Here is a 12,229-nt window from a genome sequence, read left to right on the forward strand (position 1 = left end):
AAAAGAGATGGTTTCAGGGTCAGGTGTGATATCACCGTTGTTGGCAGCCCAGCGACCACCCTGCAGGACCAGGAGATGAGCGACGGTGGCATGGAGCTCAAGCAAGAACGGCCCAAGCGCATCGTCCAGCCCAACAGGAAGTACGTGAGCGATGACTGGACCAGGTGAAGCAGCACACGCCACGTACTGCAGCAGCTACACCTGAATCATCCTCGGCAAGGCGGCGGCGGAACTGGTTTCCCTGTGTAATGCACGCAGGTGATAGCGGAATAAATCTTCAGCTTGGTCAATTACTTCTTTGCTTTTATGCAAACGACTCTTTTTCTTGTTTTCTGTTTTGTTGACAAACCGTGTGCTCAAGAAAATTTGATGATATGCAATGAAATACTCCTAGTTCGCATGCGAGGCTGTCCGTCCGTTTCCATGTATGCTTTTCGTTTGCTCCTGTCAGCGCCTCCGATTGGGGAAACAAACTGAGGCAAGTGAATTACTGAACAGAGCAAATGCTCCGCAACTGCGCCATGCGCAAGAGCTTGTGTAACATCCAATTATTCCAATACAGATGATTTCCTCTCTGATTTTTTTTTATCTTGTAGTGATGCGCTGTATGCCGCATCGCTTGTCGCAAAGAATGCCCCTCGTGCATAGCGCTTGATTTCTAGTCTCGTAGCTTCATAATAATTTTGCAACGATGGTGGTGGCCAAGATTTGGTTGCGGCAAGGTCATGTTAGTCGGCTCCGTTCTGGTATGTCCGAATGTCTTCGTGTTGACCTCCTCTTGTTGTGAAGTCGAAGCTGCCCCTGGACGGTGTATGCAGGGCCGGCTCTGGCCCAGGGCAAGAAGTGCGACGGCCCAGGGCCCAATCGAAACGGGGGCCCATTATTTCTGTCACAGTGCATATAGAAAAAGGTAGAAGAAAAAAAATTAAGCTCATCTAGCATGCACACAGCTTAAATTGAGCCCATTTATAGAATTTGCCCTAGGGCCCTCCAAATCCTAGAGCCGGCCCTGGGTGTATGATGACCTTTAAGGGACGGTCCGGTGAAGGTCCTATTTGGTGCTTGTCTTGCGCATCTCCTCTCCCAGGCTCGTCTTCAGAATCGAAGCTGCCGGTCTCTCCTCGAAGGGCCATCTATTTAGCATAGGCCGACTTGAGCTTCTTCTGTAGCTTTTATGGGTAGCCAGGATGGCTAGGTGTGCCCTTGTGGCGGTGTGTGTGGCTGTGGGGGTGCTTTTGGCACCGTTGCTGTTGGTTTCGCCCGATTTTCTCCTAAAAAACCAGGCACCTTCTGCTCAATGAATGGATGAAGCAAAGCTTTTGCCTCCGTTTTAAAGAAAAAAAAATTGCAAAGCTTCCGCATAATTTCCTTCGAATTGAGCCAACATCCATTATAGCCGTTCATTCTATTCAAAAAGTCTCAGTTGCAAAACCGTACATGAGGTTTTCATCTCATACGGCTCCTCCCTTTTGTACATAGTACTAAGCGAAATAATCTACAGAATAACAATATAATTAGTCTTATATGAGGTTGGATTTACTTTACAAGAATCACTGACCACGAGGAGCAAAAATATGAACCATGCCAGGTTCAAAATTGTGAAGTATTGAATAGTAGCATCAAAATGCACCCAAAAATTTAGGGCCTTGTTGCATCATATGAATTCCCATACATGGTCGCTTAAATCTGTGGCTTGCATCATCTGAATTCCCATACATGGTCGCTAAAATCTCTGGCTTAAACAGTTGTGCAGAAAATGGCAAACAATAACATACAAAAAAGAAAGATAGAGAAAGGAACTAAGAAAATAAAAGGTAACAAGAGTTCAATTTACCTCTGTGCTATTGTTTTGAATTAATCAAGCCAATCGCTTTCAGTGGCAAAATCTGAGCTTAAACACCATGTCAATACTCACACTTTCACCAGCAAGGAGAACTCTAAAGAATTCGCAAAAAAAAAAGGAGAACTCCAAAGAGATGGAGCTCTAGAAGGATTTTCCAATTCTCATGTTGATGCTGTCGCATTTCACAATACTAATGCATTAAATAATAAGTAGCAGGAAAAAGTGCTGGAGCCTAAATGTTGGGTTTACCATAGAGGCATAAACCTCAACTAGTAAAAATAAAGTTATGTGCCATCAATCTAACCAATGAAACGTGGGGTGCTACTATGTGCCACAAAACTATCACTGAATTCACTTCGATAATCAAATTTCGGTCGCACATTAATAGCGAAATACAAGAAACCTAGTGCACTATGTTTCTCGCTATGGTATGGGATAGCTCTACTACACCGCAAAGAAATCAAGGTACCAAAACAAACAAAAATGCAGTCGCGCAGGTTTAGGGATCATAACGGTGTTGCGGAGCTGCGCCTCGATCACGTTGAAGTCTTTACGTAGTCTATATGTTAGCTTAATTTTTCCTGAAGAGTGTTTGACTTAGCATAAGCCAGTTGATTAGTTTTCTAATCAGCTTGGACATGCACGTCAGTTAGAGTCCTAGCTATCTAGCTTGTCTAGACCGGTTAGTAGTCCTTGTCTTAGTTCGGATGGAATCCGATAAGTACTCGTATGCTAGCAAGCAGATTTGATATGTGTACCGAGTCCTAGTTTGAGTAGGTTTATTAGGTAGGTGGTCAGGTTTTGCGTGCATAAAAGCGCACTGAAGGTCGTGTGTAAGTAAGTAAGTTGTACCGCAAGAGTTATGTTGAGAAATAAAGAAGAAGAAAAAATAGAGGTTGCGACTATAAGTTTTCGTGTTCTTCTAGTTCTGTTGTGATCAGTCTGTGGGAGAATCCCAACACTCTAACCTAACAGCCATGTCCAAGTCCGGTCCATCTTCCGATGGGAAGAACAGCGGCGATGCGCGGTCGAGCTCCTCGTCGGCCATCGTCGCCAAGACCGTAGTCGGGTCGCATGACCTCAAGATAAAAGGATACTGCCTAACTAAGAGGCTCGGCAACGGAAAATTCATCACATCTGAAACCTTCGCCGTGGGAGGCCATCGCTGGTATCTGAGATACTACCCCAACGGATGGCGCTCGTCCGACATCGGCTGGGTAAGCTTTATCCTGTTTCTCGACGACAATGACGCCAGCGGAGTCACCGCAGAATACAAGGTTACTCTGCTCGATCAGCACGGGAACCCAGTGCCTTTGTACATGAAAGGCACGCGTAAGACCTTCTCCAGCAAAAAAGCACCTGAAAATTCCCATGCAATCATCTCACACAGGGAGTTGGAGAGATCGGTTTACCTCAAGGATGATGTCTTCAGTATCAGGTGTGATCTCACCCTGCTAAGCATCTTAGCTGAGGTCGCCCCGCCGCTCGACGTGCCGGTGCCACCGTCCGACCTGCAGCTGCATTTCAGCCAGCTCCTCTCCGGCGGGGAGGGGACGGACGTGACGCTGGAGGTCGGCACCGAGACCTTTGCTGCGCACAGGTGCGTGCTCGCTGCTCGGTCGTCAGTCTTCAGGGCGGTGTTCCTCGGCTCGATGAAGGAGAAGGCGGACGCTCGTGTTCGCATCGAGGATACGGAAGCTAATGTCTTCAAGGCCATGCTCCACTTCATCTACACAGACTCGCTGCCACTTGTAGAGGAGAGCGACGCAGTTGTCATGGCTCAGCATTTGCTTGTAGTGGCGGATAGGTATAACCTCGAGAGGCTAAAGTGTATCTGTGATGCCACACTGCGCCGCTACATGGACACTACCACCACAGCGACTACACTGGCGCTAGCCGAGCAGCATGGTTGCCACGGACTCAAGGATGCATGCCTCAAGTTCCTCGCTTCTCCAGGCAACTTCAAGGAAGTCATGGCGAGCGACGGCTTTGTGCATCTCATGAAAAGCTGCCCTTCTTTACACAAGGAGCTGGCTGCAAATCTCCCCTCCTCCTAGATAACTTAGCCTACAAATTCATCTTTCTTAGGAGAGGTTAATGGAATTGTACTACAACTAGTAGTTATTGTCACAAGAACTCAGTATATCATACCATTGCTACATTTAGTCATGCAACTTATATTTGTCCAATTCAAATGCTGAACTATAAACCTTTTAGAGATTAGCTCCTGTTTCTTACAATAAACTAAATTAGCAAAAGTGCCCGTGCGTTGCACCGGGAGAGAAATATAAAATGCAGGGCTACAACTAAAAACTCATCTGTGAAAAATAAAAGTTCATATGTTCCCTCGTCGTTGCTCCATGACTGTTGAGGAGCAACGACATTACAAAAAAGAAATGTACTACTACATGAAACATTTTCTATATTCATAGATCCCATATAAGATGATGTGACAACTTTAATATTCTACTTTAGAAAAGTTATATCACAATTAAACAACAATTTGGGAAAATGAAAAACATGGAGCATAAAAAAAATGTGACGTGCAAGGTAGCCACTCACGATTGACAGGTTGACAGATTGAGAACGATAGACAGATTGAGAACTGTTGAAAGTAGGCTTCACCTCTCTACGACAGGAACATTGCAAAACTCAGGCATAACATGAGAGAGGAGATCTGCACTGCAGCAGCTTGCCTCCTTCCACGATTGCAGTTGCACGCGTCGCCGGCGTCCCCCCACCGAGCCGTGTGTGTACTGTTTCCTTCAAATGCCTGCTCTCCCCCGCAGCTAGTTGCATGTTGTGATGCTAGCTGCTGCTTTGTCAGGTGCTAGTCCTATAAATATATGATCATGAAATCTGAATATCAGCTTCTTCCCGTGTTCAGCTATAGTGGTGTCTTCCTCAGTTCACCTTGACCTTTTCTGAATCGTCGTCATATCTGATCGGGCTGGACGGTTGGGCGAATTAGAGGCGATTCTTCTCCTTTCTATGAACTTTCCCTCTGCCATGTAGGAAAATACACTGATTAGACATGTCAGAATCCTCTCCCAAATCTTTTAATCACGATTGAATCCCGAACCAACTGCATGCCATTGTGGTCGCCCAGCGGGACAGCCCAAGAAGCCACTGAATCCTCGTCCAAACTGCCTCCACCGAATACTCGCCCAAATCTTTCAATCTCGATTGAATCCCGACCACGAAGGGGAAAAGTCCATCTTGAAGGTTACTGCGTGCGTGGAGGAGCGGGCAAAACAGAGAGAGGGCTCGGGCGCGGCCCTCCGGCGCAGTCCCCTGCAGTTCTCAGGTCATCCATCGACTGTGGCATCCACGCCGCTGCCCCTTCTTTAATTATTTTAGACTTTACTATTATTTTGTTTTTAGTTAATCTACTGGCTAGTCATTGCTTCTCGTAATCACAAAATCACCTAGTTTTCTTTGAAGTCCAACTAACTTGAACATACTAAATCTATTTCAATAAGAATAAAGCATTCATGTGTGATAAGTATCTCGTGAAATATGGCAACATAAAGGATATGCAAGCATGGACGAATGATCGACTGAGCAATCTCACAACACAAAGGATTCTCCCAGCTTGATTTCTATCCATCGGTAGGCCCTTCCAGAAACGACATTTCTCTCGGTGAGAGATCTGAATTCTGAAACCTGGGTCAGAAAAAAACAGCTGTCTCATTCGTTTGCAGGTCAACATCAAAGTGTGGAGTCCCGGCCACGCACGGTCATCTTGCCGGCCGGCGGTCGCCATTGCACTCGGGAACAACACCTATAGCAAGATACACCACAGCAACTGGGCTCTCGCTGTAAACCTCTGCTTTTTTCCGTGCACAATTGGTACACTCTCTCTGGTCCTCAGCTTGTTGCAGAGCGCTCTCCTCCCCTCTAGGCTGCGACCTCCGTGGTCACTCGCTCTGGCTCTCTGCGCCGCTGCAGGCCTCGTTCGGTTCTGAGGGAGTCAAAACCCACGTGGGACTGACCCGGGCGGGATTTGGGTGATCCCGAATCGCCACCCCAACCCCCAGTAATTCCTCTCCCCGTACCCCCTACTTCTAATTGCTATTCGGTTAATCCCCTGACGGGAAGCAGCAGCAAGCAACACAAACGATAAGCAGCAGCAGCAGCAACATGCAGCGCACAGGGGTAAGCATGCGCACAAACAGCAATCTCACAAAGCATCAACCAAAATAAAAACATCAACTTTGACTCAGCATAATTTGCACCTGGCCATGTATAGCAATGAGAAAGCATCCGGATGAGACTTTTAAACTGAATTAGGCTGTTAAAAAACTGAATTAGACTTTGCTTCTACAGTTTCAGTTCATTCAGACGAGCACAAAGAAAAAATATTTTTAAGAGGAAAAACAACAAAATCCAGCAAATAAATATTTTGCTTCTCCGCAGTAAAGACACAGAAACTGATCCAATGTCCATCTTTTTCTGGAGCTTCTTCATGTAGAACTCTAGCTCTTCTCCCTCTATCATGTACCTACAATTTCAGAGAGAAGTATAAGCAAAATGCACAATACCCTATAAAAATACAAGCAATCACAGTTGCCCTGGAGGATGCATCATGCATAAGATGATCATGGCATGTTGTGCACCAGCGTACATGTACAGCCTCAATGCATCACTAGGCGAAGGTCCTCTATCTGGCTCAGATTAGGTATTGTTATCACAGTAACAAATATAAGCTAGCATATCAGTGTAGAAAAGCTTTAATATGAGCTAAAGTCCAAGGTAAGAGCAACTCAGTTTAGTTGCTTATGTGACTTAGACCTTAAAGGCCAACTCAGTTTAAGTAGATCAGTAATATGCAAGTATATCATTTCGTGGAAGCGAAAAACATAAGATGAGAATAGGGGCAAATAATTTAACTCACGCGCTCGAAGATCTGAGGCGACAGATTTCTCTAAAAATCTGAGGCGACAGACGGAACTAGGTATAAAATAACAGGCAACTACAGAGTGTTTAAACCAATCAAGTGTTTTAACATATCAACCATATATATAAGCTGGTGTTAGCCTTAAAGCTGTAAAATATGCTAATTCAAGAGCAATTCTTTGATCTAAAACCCACACATACATCGTGCAGTACTGTATCAAACTAAATCAGTAGTGACCCAAAAACAGAACATGGCTTTTCTACCGAAGAACTACAGGACTACAGTACCAAAAAATACAGGGTAACAAGGTTGGAAAAGTAAAGCTTCCACAACATAATCACCTTAGCTAATTTATCATCTCTGTCCAAGTCATATTTTAAGAATGGGGTTCATCATTGCTTCATGAATGTCCTTAGATCCTACTGATGGATAAATCTATGTATGTTGATCAGCTGATAGACACCTGTATGAACTTACATATGTCAAGTTTCAGCTATAATATCTACTGGTCCAATGTGAATGTATTGTCTGTGTCGGCAGCTATTAAACATATTGTTCTGATCAAATGCAACATCTATTTGCAGAAGCGGACAGGCGAGAACTGCGGGAAAGAACTGCGGGATCAGACAACATCTACCAGATCAATGTCTGGTTCTTGACAAATGATATTTGATATTAGCTACTGGACAACAATTCATCATGCTATTACATAAAATTAGCTACTGGACAACCATTATATAAAATTAGCAACTGGACAATATCATTCATCATGCCATTGTGATCAAAAGTTACTAGATATACCTAGATATATCTTTAAGAATGCAGACAAGAAGAGAGTTTACCTTTCCTAAGCCATTTCGCCTTGCAGCCACATGAGAGCTGTATCCATATCAACGCAAAGGAAGAGCTCGCGATTGTCGACATTCGTAAAGACTTTTAGGGCTTTGACCTTATCCTCTCGTGACAATCCCATTGTGTTTAGCCGAGCCACGCAGTTCTTGATTGAGTACTCATCCATGTTCGCGATTTGCTTGCTCTCGACCTCGCTTCGTCTTCATCTCAATGTACTTCTCCATCATAGCAGCAATATCTCCATTTGACCGGCGCTTCTTGGGTTCATTTTCAGTACTTGTTGATGGTGCAGCAGGCACCGTGGGCTGAGCCTCCCCGTTCCCAACAAAGTTCTCCATCATACTAGCCTCTTGCATCCCTCCTTGTGTATCATCCACCACGGTCTCTCGCAATATCATGATGGGAATGTGTCGCCTCTACGTAACTGACCTCGGGATTGACCTCCACTTGTGTGTGCTGTGTTGGTTCAGTGGAAGTGAAGTTGTAGTTTCCCTCGGCAAGATGTCCATCATATAGCTCTCCCAAGGCATCAAAGAGGGGAAAAGCCTTGTTGCTACGGAACTTCCCGATCTTAGGAAATGACTGCACAATATAAAGGAACACATGAGTGATGCATATTGTTCGAAGGAATGAATATAAGCATGAAAGGAGCAATACAAACTGTCTTACAATGATGAGGTTGTCCCACAACTCTGGATCAGCTTCAATCATACACCGTTTCTCATTCCACGAAACCCCACTCTGCTGTCTAGCCTCCTTGAGCATCTTGTACTCTCTCTTCAACTCCTTCTCCTTGTCTTGGATCTGACCCTTTGTGTAATTCTTGTATGGATGGTTATCATGAAATTTCTTGGTAACCCTGTTCCAAACATCGGTGGACCATCCATTCTGCCCACGATATTGTGGAGTATTGTGCTCATGGAACAAATCCACAAGAGCCTTCTCTAGGTCTGCATTCCAAGAGGCCCTAGCTGTTTGAGGAAAAAGTCAAGTTCACAGTAAGCTACACATTATAAAGAAGTTAAGTAGCATCAATTACATTAAAGGAACACATGCACTCACCTTTAGATGATGTTCCCCTCTTTTTTGTTACCCCACCACTGCCTTGCGTTCCCGTCCTTGGAGATCGTCTAACATTCGTCATGGTCGACATGGCGACCCCTGCAAATATTATTGATACAAGCAGCCAGACATTTATTCACCATATAAGAATTTAAAAATCTCACATCAAACAAGTCTAGTACTTTATTACATCAAACAAGATGCAAAACAAAAGAAGTTCAAGTCTGGTACTTTATTACATCAAACAAGATGCAAAACAAAAGAAGTTAAAGTCTGGTACCCTATTACATCAAATAAGTTCAGATGTCACTACTTTATTACATCACTACTTAACGTCGGTAATCTGCCCACATTTGTTGCGCAATGGTATCTCTAAGGTGGTCGCCTTCATGGTTGACTTGATGATTTTGTGGGGGGTCACCATCGGGTAGGTCAACATAGTTTGCTGCAGGTATGAGTTCTCTTTGGTTATCTAACCAACTCTCATCCCCCTTGTGCATACGGATGATGTTATGCAACACTGCACAGCTGTACAGACGGTAGCTTGACTTGGTTTTGTATTGTGTGATGTGTTCCAACCTTGAGAATGGGGAAGCGCTTCTTTAAGATTCCCAAATCCCGCTCAATATGATTCCGTATCACGGCATGGCGATGATTGAACAGTTCTTGGTAGTTTTGGGGTGCTCGGTGACCACGGCCAAACTCCTTCAAATGGTATCGAACACCACGATACGGAGCAAGAAAGAATTTAGTATTTGCGTACCCACCGTCCACAAGATAGAACTTGCCCTCAGGTACTCTAAACCCTTTGCGAATTGCTGACCTAAGAACCCTAGCATCAGTGGCAGAGCCCTCCCAACCACAAGAAATGAATGTGAAGTTCAGGTCAAAGTCACACACCACCATCACGTTCTGGCTGAGTGTTCCCTTCCTATTTCTAAATGGTGTGGCTATGTCACCATTAATGTTCATGGGAACATGAGTCCCATCAATAGCTCCAAGACAATTCCGCAAAGAACACCAACAAGGTATCATTTGCTATGTGAAAAATAATATATTTCCATGGTTATATGATTTAGACTGAAGTAGTTTAGCAAAAACCTGAAAATAAGGAAAGAATCTTGGGTTGTTCCGGATCTTTGGGTGTACTTGAGCTGGATTGGGAGGCTTCAGAAAGTGCTTGGATAGTGCAGGAACGATGTTGAAGAAGTTATTCATGATGTTATGGAAAGTGTCATTACTATGCTTGAACTGTACTTGGAGATCCTGGTATGAGGAATTATGGGACAAGCATCCACGGAAAGGCTGCAAGTTTTTCTTCAACGCTAAGTCCGGTATCACGCACCAATCTCTCGCGTCGAAGGAAACTAGCCAAAGCCCTGAAGATGTGGGCCTCCATCCTAAATGCTACCCGACAATTTTGTACGTGCCCTTCCAGCAAGTCCCTTACAACCTCCTCGCCTCTTATCGTAGATGTATGGCGGGGCTTTTTTTCCCTTGGTTCACCCAGCAGATGCAGCATTGGTAAAAGAAATAGAATCATATCATCATCGTCCTCCTCTTCCTCCTCTTCCTCCTCCTCTCTCTTCCTAATCCGATCCGTAATTCTCAAAGCCATTCAAAAACTAAAGATAAAAAGGCCACTAGTTATTTAATGAACAGAATTTGCTTAAATACCACAAATAGAAAGAGAACACACAAATTATATTTTGGTGTGGTGTTCAACATCCCCAAATCTGGAATAGCATGTTTATCTGACGAAAGTGAACTACAAGTTGAAACAAACACGCTATACAGATCAACATGGCCTCTTCTACAAATGGTAAAACTGAACTACAACGAACTACCTCGATCACACTATAACCAGAACCAACACTTTTTTCTTCTTCTTTTATTCTCTAGTTTCTTGAACATAAAATTGCAGTTAACTCATGTGTAAAGTCCAAGGATTTAGTTAGCCACAACTAACTAGCCGCAACAACTTTTATGTGCAAAACCTCACAAAACAGCTACGCATCGGACTTGCAAGCAATCGTAATCGCTTCATCTATCTCCAATCGTGGAGTATGGAGTGATGAATTAATATAGTACAACAAAGACAAGTTTGCTTAATCAATCGAGCGAAATTTCTACTTCAATTGAAACACAGCTCTCTGTAATTGGTTCAAAATAAAGAAAGATCTTGCTATCGAGCTTATCTACCAGATCAATCTATGGTTCACCCAACCAGATCGAAACATCACTATGGAACCAGCCAACAGGAACAAGCCAGGGTCCGCGTCGAGGGGAGCACGAGGAGGAGGAGATGGTTTACCTTCTCCTGGCTGGCGTCGGAGGCGGGAAAGGGGAGGAGGAGATCTTGAGCTAGGGCTTCGGTCGGGCTGCGTGGCGGCGTCCGCGTCGACGAAGGGCAGCGTTAGCCGTCGAGAATCTCCTCTCCTCCAGGCGTCCACCGTCTATTCGCCGCCGCCGTCCCCTCCGACCCTCCCTTCCAGTCACCGCCGCCGCCGCTATCGTGAGAGCCGAAAGACGAGAGGGAGTGCCGCTTCGTCGCGTCGCGGGATGCAATCCACGGGTCGAGCCTAGCGTTTCTAAAAACCGGTCAAATCGGCGGGTTTCAGTCAAAACCGGGTGGAGTTAAAAACCGGCGTGGTTTAACCGAACACGTCCCAGGCGTGGGCCGGTATCTAAACCCCGGGGGCCCAACACCGGTGTATTTCGGCCCAATACCGGCCGGGTGGGGAGCAACCGAACGAGGCCGCAGAGGGATTCGCTCCCGAGCCGCCAGACCCGATGCTGCGCGTAGCTCGTAGTTGCATGGGCACCCTGCAAGCCCAGTTTCTCACCACGGTGCATGCCCTGCTCGCCGATGGAGAGCGGCTTCGGCCGCACACGCGCAGAAGAATGGCACCATTATGTGCCGACCAGTGGCCGTCGTGTAGGTGGGTCGCTGCCGACGACCTCGCCAGAACCAAGGGAGCGCCGCTCGCCGGGTGCCATCTCCAAAGGGAGTAGAGGCATCGGTGCCGGGCCGTGGCGCGTGCTGGGCAGTAGGCTCCCTCTCTCGTGGGTTTCATATCAAAGAGAAATTTCGCCATCGCTGATCAAGCCCCCAACGCTGCCGCGTTGCCCATGGCCGAACGAGGAACCAGAGGGGCGGGGCCATGTCGGCCAGCGACGGTGACGGGTAGCAGGAGCCGGAAGCGATGTGCCTTGCTGAAATCACGGAGAGGGGCATCCTAGCCGAAGCCCTGGTCGCCGCCCGTTCGTGCAGGATGCAGGCGACGGAGGTGAGGGATTCCTCCGCTTCGAGGATTCACTTGGACACCGCCTAGGCGAGGATTCGCTTGGATCCGCGGCGGCGCTGCCCCTCCCTCAGATCGATTTGTTAGGAATTTTTTATAGGGTTTCTTTTCTATAAGAAATCAATAGCGGAGGAGGGGGCTATATATGCATGGATTTCGTGGGTAAGGGGCCAAGAAATCTAACGAAAACCGATTGATTTTATACTCGATTCAGATGCGAACTCGTTCTGGTTCGATTGGGGATGAAAACATTGGGGTCACCTCGTC

The 12,229-nt window shown here is 45.9% G+C and overlaps 2 protein-coding genes across 2 annotated transcripts; one reads left to right on the forward strand and one right to left on the reverse strand.

Annotated features, from left to right (window-relative positions):
* The first annotated feature begins 2,820 nt into the window (after positions 1-2,820).
* Positions 2,821-3,900, forward strand: LOC124695754 (BTB/POZ and MATH domain-containing protein 2-like). The gene has a single exon (XM_047228571.1). The coding sequence runs from the start codon at positions 2,821-2,823 to the stop codon at positions 3,898-3,900; it is 1,080 nt and encodes a 359-aa protein (XP_047084527.1).
* A 3,853-nt stretch (positions 3,901-7,753) lies between these two features.
* LOC124695755 lies at positions 7,754-8,739 on the reverse strand. Its single transcript, XM_047228572.1, has 4 exons — positions 8,658-8,739; positions 8,265-8,566; positions 8,025-8,177; positions 7,754-7,978 (listed from the first exon to the last, which is right to left on the reverse strand). Exons 1-4 carry the CDS (start codon positions 8,737-8,739, stop codon positions 7,754-7,756), a joined length of 762 nt encoding a protein of 253 aa, XP_047084528.1.
* Positions 8,740-12,229: the final 3,490 nt, after the last annotated feature.

Source organism: Lolium rigidum, chromosome 3 (genome assembly GCF_022539505.1).
Source record: "Lolium rigidum isolate FL_2022 chromosome 3, APGP_CSIRO_Lrig_0.1, whole genome shotgun sequence".
Classification (NCBI taxonomy): domain Eukaryota; kingdom Viridiplantae; phylum Streptophyta; class Magnoliopsida; order Poales; family Poaceae; genus Lolium; species Lolium rigidum.

Excerpts from the sequence above, each read along its gene's own strand:
- LOC124695755 (XM_047228572.1), bottom strand. The coding sequence starts at position 8,739 with ATGACGAATGTTAGACGATCTCCAAGGACGGGAACGCAAGGCAGTGGT. Across the intron at positions 8,178-8,264 it reads TGTGGGACAACCTCATCATT|TCATTTCCTAAGATCGGGAA; the intron begins GTAAGACAGTTT and ends TATATTGTGCAG. Across the intron at positions 7,979-8,024 it reads AAGTGGAGGTCAATCCCGAG|ACCGTGGTGGATGATACACA; the intron begins GTCAGTTACGTA and ends ATATTGCGAGAG.
- LOC124695754 (XM_047228571.1), top strand. The coding sequence starts at position 2,821 with ATGTCCAAGTCCGGTCCATCTTCCGATGGGAAGAACAGCGGCGATGCG.